An 8,680-nucleotide genomic window follows, 5' to 3' on the forward strand; every position below is an offset into this window, starting at 1 on the left:
CGGTGGCACCCCTCTGTGGGCCGCACAGATACCAGCCAGACGTTGGGGGTGGGGGCAGAAGCTAGCACGTGGCCACCACCATCCACCACCCCACACTGCCACTGCTTCGTGTTCGGCCATGCCCCCCTCTCCAGCTGCCAGGGTACACTTATTAAAAAAGGTTGAAAACCCCTGTGCTAGCAGAACACCCAAGACTATATATAAAGTAGACACTGTGTTTGCAAACAAAGCTCCTTATTCATTGACTAGAGAAGCAATCAAGATATATAAAATACTGTATTCAAAAGGAATATATACATCTTTTAACTTTATGATCTTTACGTATAAGAGACCAATCTAGTAACTTACAATGTATACTAATATTTACAGTACTAAATGTAGGGTAGCTGAAAAAATTACAAGTTATTTCCTCTTAATCTGCTACTTTCAGCCCTTTCCCTACATCAAAAACCTAGCAGTATTTTTAATTTTTCTTTCAAAGGATCAAGAAACTAAATCAGAAAAATCATCTCTCTTCTCCAGCAATAGGTAAGAAGGTCACCAAAAATAAAATATTTTGAATTAATACTGAATAAGTGGAAAATCATTAAAACCTGTCTTAGTTCAAACATATGCTAAGTTGCTTCATGCAATTTAAAATCACCATGATTGCATATTTGCATGGTAAATGAATGACTATTTTTATATTTTGAAATACTCTTCAGAGCATTTGAATATAAGACTCTTTCATGGAAATAAAAATGTACACAGTACCTTGAGGAAACAGATTATTTTGGCTAGCTCACTAAACAGCTTAGGGGGAAAATATCCATGAACTGCTTTTGTTTATTTACTTTTACACTAGAATAACTAAGAGCAGAATATGTCTCTTTTAGTTTATCAAAAAGCTATTTATGCTGCTCATTTCTACTCACAACATACCTTTTGTATGTTTGTCCATATTACTTCAACTATCATCTCTACACTGCTGACTTGCAACTGCAAATTTTATATCTCCATTCATGGCCTGCCTCCCTACATCTAAAACCAAATTTCACTGTCTCAGCCTATGGAGACAATTTCCTCGTGATGTTGAATTATCAACTTAACACAGCTAAAACTAAAATCTTAATCATATGTTGTGGTTCTTCTTTACTCACCCATTCCTGCTACTGATAACACCACCATCACCTTTCCTGTCACTTAGATTTATATACCAGGAGCCATCCATGACTTCTCTCCCAAAGGCTAATCCAGGCTCTGACAAAACTTTGAAAGTTTTTTAACACTCAAAGATAGAATCTTAACTGTATATCCTTGCACTAAGATGTGGTTAGCCACATTAGTCTAAAATCAAGAAGCCAGGGGAGGATGGCACCCTAGGGTGCAGACGGACATAACTGAACCATTCCAGAATGTCACTGATTGGGGGAGAGGAGGAAGGGGAAGGAGGAAGAGGAAGTATGGATCTAGTCACATGGATTTTAGATAGCTTTTATTGAACAAGGCAAGACAGCTTGCTGATAAAAAGTACCAACAAAAGGAAAGGTGTGGGGAACAGCAGATTTCTGGCTATGTACCAGTTACAACAGTTTGTGTTCAAGACAGTGAGGAGCAATACACCCTGGGATGCCTGAAGAACTGACCAGTCCCGAGTTACAGAACACTTTGGTGTCCAAACAACACTGAACCAGGTCAAAATAGGACCTAATTTTCCAAGTAGTTTTTAAACCATTACAGGGAGACTTAAACTCGCTTAACAGACTTGTAAGTGTCCACTTCAAGTGTAAAACACATTTGAACAGTTTTAAGTGTGTCCGCGACCTTAGGATGTCTTTACATGTGCTAAAGGGGTAGCAGGGGAGGGGCACTTTAATTAGAGCAGTGCCAAGAACCACTCTAATTGAAGTGCCTGCAGTGTCTCATGTATTCAGTGTCCCAAGCTTCAAAATGGCAGTGGGGTGCTTAAACTAAAGCTTCTTTGAGGAGCTTTAGTTAAAGCACCCCCACTGACATTTTCAAGTGCAGGGATGCTCAATACACAAGACACAGAAGCTGCTGGAGCTCACTAATTAGCATGCTCCAACAGACTTGATTAATCGAGTCTGCTCTGATGCACCATAATTATAGCACATTGGAGCAGCATCCCCACACATAGACAGGTACCCTTAGAAACTAATAGGTTCAGAGATGCACGAGTTTTCATAGGCAACAGCCTACTTTATCAGATGCAATGAAAGGACTTGCAGAAATAAGGAATTTAAAAGAAAGGGACAGGGGATGCAGGCATTGCTGACAATGGCAAAAAGTTGGTTGATTACATCAAAGCAGTTAACACCTTGAGAGAGAGTGCAAATATTGCACAACAAGAGATCATCCAGGTTTATGGATTCTTATTATTTTGCCCAGATTAGCTGCTTACTCCTGTTGTTAACTACAATGTCTATCAAGGTGTTAACTGCCTTGTCTATCCCTTTACTATTCATCCCATCCAGGAAGAGCACACACCAATTCAGATGCTTCCTCACCCTGATGAAGGATATTTGTACACAAAAGCTTGCAAAAAACATTTTTTCCAACTATTTGAGTTGGTCTAATAAAAGCTATCAGATTTACCCAAAGAACCTTGTCTGCCTATGTCCTTAGACCAACACAGCTACAATCTATACCCTTGTTTATCCCTCTTGATTTATAATCAAGGGATTTTTGCCCCCTCTCAGCAGTCCCCTCACCCCCAGCCTTTCTTTTAAATTTCTTCTTTCTAGGAATCTTTTCACAGGGTAGGATGAATTATGCTGTTGCCTGTGAAACTTCATGCCTCTCTGAACCAACACTGGTTAGTCTCCAAGTGCATTTTTACACATGCGCCGAGGGTGGGGTGGAACTTTAATTAAAGCAGCTTTGAGAGCCACTTTAAAATGCTGCCACATCTCCTGTATCAGTGCCCCGCCTCCATTTTTAAGTGCAGGAAGGCTGATACATGGGAAGCAACAGAATTAATCAAGTCTGCTCCAAAGCGCTGGAATTACACGTGTATCACCTTGTGTATCTGCACCCCAAGATGCCTCCCTGTCCTGCCTTCTATCTTTACACTAAAACTCTTCTAGACCATGGGCATTTACTTGTCCTAAAAACCACAGCCTCCCTATTTCCAACTTCTCTATCACTTCTCTACAACCTGAAGTGCAGCTGTTAGTAATACTGTTACCATTCTGACCAAAAGCTCCATCCCCACTTAAAATTAACAGTTTTTTTATCCTCACCTTCAAGGCATGTCATAAACTGCCAAACATGTTCCCTATATTTATTGTACCCATATCACTTATTACAACAGCGTGCATACAACTTCCTCTACAGGTAAATGACAATAACCTTTAGGTTGACATGACCGTACCATTAACATCCCTGTGTTTTCAAACTGAATCCTTCTTCAACAACCTATTTTTTCATGATGTTTACAGGAAATGAGTCAATGTTTGTGTGGTAGGATTGTCAGGTACACATAATATGTGCTTCCATATAGTCATTAAAATATAGCACATATCTTAAATAAGTATACTGTATGTAAGCTATTTTAAAATTGTATGGATTTTAATTACTTTTCTCAGCCATATGTTAAATTTTCTGGGGAACTAACAATAAACCTGCCTACTCATGTTGTATCCTGCTCCCTTTCCTTTAACTTTTCTAATATAAGACTGCTTTTCATTGCATATTTGCTCAGTACCTAATGAAATGAGGCCACTAGAAACTTTTGGCGTTGACACATTACTTGTGCAACTTACATTAATTTACTTGTTTCCACGGCCATTCATTTATTTATTTTTAAACAGATTTTCTTTTCAGCAGCTGTTTTCTGTTAGTCTGAAACAGAGGAAACTGGGAAAAGGACATTACAAAAAATAGGACAGTGTCAAAATAATTACTACTGCTGATTAAAATCTGATTCATCCTCTCTGAATGCATCAGGATGCGAAAGACATTCATATGTTTTGTCCTCTTCCCTACTGATATCACTTTCTTTGTAGTATAGGGCAGATAATCAGGATTGAAACAAAATACAATAAATTATGAAAATTATTTAATTCAAGGCCTCCAATACAAGCCAACAGTACTTGTAAGACCAGAAAAACTCCTCATTTTGAAGTTCTCTTCAATAACACTGACTCAGGGATGAATCCATACCAATCTTTTCCTTTGTAATGACATACAACTCAAATCAACATACAAAAATAAATGGTTAAGTTTTTCCCCAGTTTCTTATGCTGTTTCTATGAGTTTCCTGTTTATCTTTTAGCCTCTTTCAAAGTTTAGCTTTCTATTTTATTTCTTTTTTTTATTAAAAAAAATAGTATCTGAATGACTTTGTACATTACTTCCCTTCATACCACAGGACACTTCTATTTTACATATGGTTATGGTTAAATTAAACAAACATACTCTGAAAATAAGACTGACTACATGTATTCTCCATGTTTCAAGAGTAGGATGTAATTAGATTACTGCCAAAGTAAACAAAAGCAGAAGGTAAGAGGATAAAATAGTTTAAAATAGGCCTATGTAAAACAGACCTTAAAAATATAGCAAGACAGATTAAAAGAAGCCTCTTCAGTCACCGACTCCAGTCCCTTGCATTTGAAGGTAACCATTTACTCACAGAACTTTCAAAACTGTTGCTTCAAAAAATTTCACATAATTAAATGCACAGCATTCAAAACAGCTGCATCACTACAATATCCTGTAGGTAAACACAGGGAAGATGAGGGTGCTGCCACTGCAGCAACAAGCAAAATGCTGGTTAACTATATGCTAAGAGCCAAAGAAAAGGACCACATGGAAAGGGACCACAAGCAATGCCAATCTGAATTATATGAACATTTCTTCCCGACCCCAAATTTTGTGATCTGTATGACCCTGAGAGGAAGAACAAGACCCTCTAACCAGGAACAACTGAGATACCAGAAGGACCATCAACATACCTCAGTGAACATCCCCCACCAAGTCTTAGCTGCAACCAACATCTCAACACTTCATAAGAAGGTGGAAAAAGGAGTTCAGACGCCAATCACATTCACAGGAGAGGAACAATCCTTTCTGGCTCTGACTGGTGAGCAGCAAAAGTACTGAAGGGTAACCAGAACCAGACAGGGGCATGGGATTACCAGGCAGCTGGTTTCATGTAGATTCTCAGTACGTATTTACCTTATGCCTACCACACAGATGAGAAATATAAAAGTACTGCAACTAATTGGTACTGGACCAGGCCATGAGTATAGAGTTAAATTGCCTAATTCATTCTTAAGACAACTAAAGGTGCATGTGTGGGGAGGCGGGGCAGGGAGAACGGCCTTTTCTGGTTACTTTAGTGATTTTATAAAATTTTGGTTTGATCCAATAAGAAAGCATCATATTTATAATGGAAATATCAGAGTCCAAACAAACATTCTGCACAATTTGCTAATAAAAATATGCCTTTTTCCAAGTTTACCTCCTATCACTGCCTGCTCTAACTTGTGGCCAGCAAAAATATACATTTGCCAGAAGACAAGTTTTCACAAGAAGAATTCAAAGAAGGTAGGAAAATGAAATCTCAGGCATTCTGTTCTCCCATTTTTCTCTCTGCAGCTATAAGGGATATGATCTTCCAAATGACTCACCTAACCTCATATGCTTAACTTGCCAGGCATGCAAATCCTACTAGAGGCCTACCTTCACCTTTAGGCAATTAATTTACTTCTGCACCTGGTCCTAACACCCTCAACTTCTATTGAAATTAAATAGGCTCAAGCTTCACAGAAAGCTGAAAAGAAGATCAATCTTTGCAATTAAAACAATTACTGTACTACCTGGAGAGAGAGATCAAAAAGAATGGTAATTCTTCATGATGTTGTAGCCAATTTGGATCCCAGTGGATTAGCATATGTACCTCATACATTCAAGACTGTATTTTTCTTAATCAGCAGTATCTGTCAGAAGCAAGCATTCACCCTGTCTCTCTTTATATTCTCTGTACCGCAGGGTAAAAACTATTCTGAGTAAGACTCCATATGGATTAAATTGTAGATGATTGGCAAATACTATCCTTTTGCCAATGAATGGGAATTTAAAGTTTTAGTTGTATTACTTTATTTTCTTGCATGCCACATACCTCCGGCAATTCCCTTCCCAATAAGACATGCACCTTGTTTTGGGATGGCAGAATGAAGAAAGATTTTTCCAGTCTTCCCTACCACAGCTCAGACTCACCATTGCTGAATGCTCCCAAATGCATGCATCGCACACTCTCTCCAAGCTCCACAACTCAATTTAATCCCATGACAGCCACTTTCAAACTGGCCGCAGTGTTTAGCTGAGCAACACCTGTAACAGGATTAAAGCTTGAACTGTGGAGTTTGCAAGGAGAGAGAGAGTGACCTGAACAGTGGACTCCACCCATTTTACACACATCCAGAAACGGAATGGATTCATATTGACATATGCTTGAAGGAAGTTTATCTTAAAATGTAAAAAGTATATGAAAAAAAATTATTCAGAAGGAGGCAATCATGGATTTATTGAATTTAACAACTTAGTGTTAAAAGGAAGTTCCATAAAGAGCTATAAATACAGCAACTCTAAGAGGCCTAATGAAGAATGTCTTGCATTCAAAAGCTTGTCTAGCTCTATCCTAAACAGAGTTGGTCCAATAAAAGGTATCATCCTAAGAAATCCTTGCAATTCTCTAAAATATTTTTAAGCTTCACTGTAGCTCAATATGGTACCACTTCTGAGCAGAAGACAAACTGAACATAACTTGACTACAGCTCACCATTAAATCCACCTATCCGTGGACAAATGCATATGAACTACCCCATTGCAAGTCATGCTCAGAGACACTGCAAGGTGAAAGACTAGGTGCATTTTGCATCTCCTGTTCAATTTTTGGAAGAGAAGTCACTGAGCTGCCAACAGAGACCTACTGTGTCACCAGTTTTCAAGCAAATAAACATTAATAATACCTGACAAACTTTGATCTCCAGTAGGTTTTTGCATTTACTTAGCTTGCAATATACACATTGGCCATCTACTCTTTCAACTGCTAGCATCACTCTACACAAAATAACAAATCACCTTGAAAACACATCTTCAAAACATTCTTCTAAAGGAATTTGGAAAGAAAAAAAATGAACATAAGGCTCCTTTCGATTGCTTTGACTTGAATTTTCACTTTTACAAGAATTCAGAGTTCTAAAAGGTTTTGTTTATGGATCGTCAGTAACAGTTCTGGTGAAACTTAGTGAAGAACAATCCTGTTTGTAGAGAACTGTTCACTCCTATATCCCAAATAGTCTTTTTGAAAATTCAACACCAACTTTATATTCATCAGCATTTTTCACAAAATTATAAACAATGAATTTTTATAGTTTAGAAAAGCACGATCAGTTTAGTAGCAACTATGCAAAATGACTCACCAAGGGTTCCGCCATTACAACTTCAATTTTCTTTTCAGCTTGAACAGCAAACTCAGCAAAGAGGCTCTTGATGACATACTCGCCAGGTTTGACATCTGGATCAATAGTAATGTTAGACATGATGACACTCCTCTTTTCCCAGGTGGAAGTGATGCTGGGAGATATTCTGCGTTTATTTACACTGCTGGCTGGTGCTGAGGCTACAGAAAAATAAACAAAAAAAATTAATAATAAAGCAATAAAGCATCAATGTTTTTAAAGCATACCACACCATACCCATGCATATGTGCACATGCCTGCAAACTAGAAACAGAAAACCACCATCTCTTACCCTCTAAGAAACAAGGACAATACAACTTCTGGTTTTTGTTATTAGCGAAATATAAAACCATTTTAATGGGGCATTCGGAATAATGAGGGTTACTGCACTGGGTGGCTCAGGAGACTAATAATGAAATTTAGGGTCTTTAACTGCTGAGCTGGGTTACAGTTGTACTGCCCATCTTGAAAGTGACTAAAAGTCCTAACATTATTTGATTAACAGCCAACCATGAAAGGCAATGTAGTCTATTTCCTTTGAATGTGGCAGACATTGCCTCATTTGAAGTTTCCTAAGTCTCCTTTTGATACCAAACACCTACCAAACTGCAGTACCCAAAAGCATGATGGAGAATATGACCATGTGATTGCCCTAGTTTACTACAAAGAAAGAGGAGGGAAATAGAAATTTATCACAGTGCACCTGCTCAATGGCAAGACCCTGCCTCCTCTTAACTTGCTATAATCTGACTGTCCATACTCCCAGAACGACCTCAGATACCTATAGTAACACCAATTCCGTTCTCACTCAACAGCTTGCCATCACCAAGCAAGTTTACTTAATAAAAATAATCTTCCCTATTATATCATAAGCCCGTCACTTTCATCTGTCAGTATTACATTCCTCTATAACTTTTAGAGTCTGTTTTTCATTCTCTAAACCAAATATGCCATGTTCATGTCTCAGAGCACAATTTAACCAAACTTTTTTTACTCTCCCCTCAAATGCAAAATCAGTTGGGTTTTATATATGATATCTCATAGTTTCTAGGGTCAGAAAGGACCTGAGCAGATCATCGAGTCTGACCCCCTGTCATGGCAGGAAAGAGTACTGGGGTCAAACGACCCCAGCAAGGTGTACATCTAGCCTCCTCTTAAAGACCCCCAGGGTAGGAGCCAGCACCACTTCTCTTGGAAGTTGGTTCCAGATC

General features: G+C 38.4%; 1 protein-coding gene across 5 annotated transcripts in view; it reads right to left on the reverse strand.

Annotated features, from left to right (window-relative positions):
- The window catches only part of FRYL (FRY like transcription coactivator), a 376,409-nt gene that overhangs the window by 201,950 nt on the left and 165,779 nt on the right, over positions 1–8,680 (reverse strand). For all 5 annotated transcript variants that reach the window (XM_019525974.1, XM_019525975.1, XM_019525976.1 and 2 more), the window contains one exon: positions 7,431–7,630. In XM_019525974.1, the coding sequence (XP_019381519.1) occupies positions 7,431–7,630 (200 nt within the window). The remainder of the gene's footprint in view (positions 1–7,430; positions 7,631–8,680) is intronic.

The sequence above is a fragment of the Gavialis gangeticus genome, unplaced genomic scaffold, assembly GCF_001723915.1.
Source record: "Gavialis gangeticus isolate Ggan-Ray unplaced genomic scaffold, GavGan_comp1, whole genome shotgun sequence".
NCBI classification, from domain to species: Eukaryota; Metazoa; Chordata; order Crocodylia; family Gavialidae; genus Gavialis; species Gavialis gangeticus.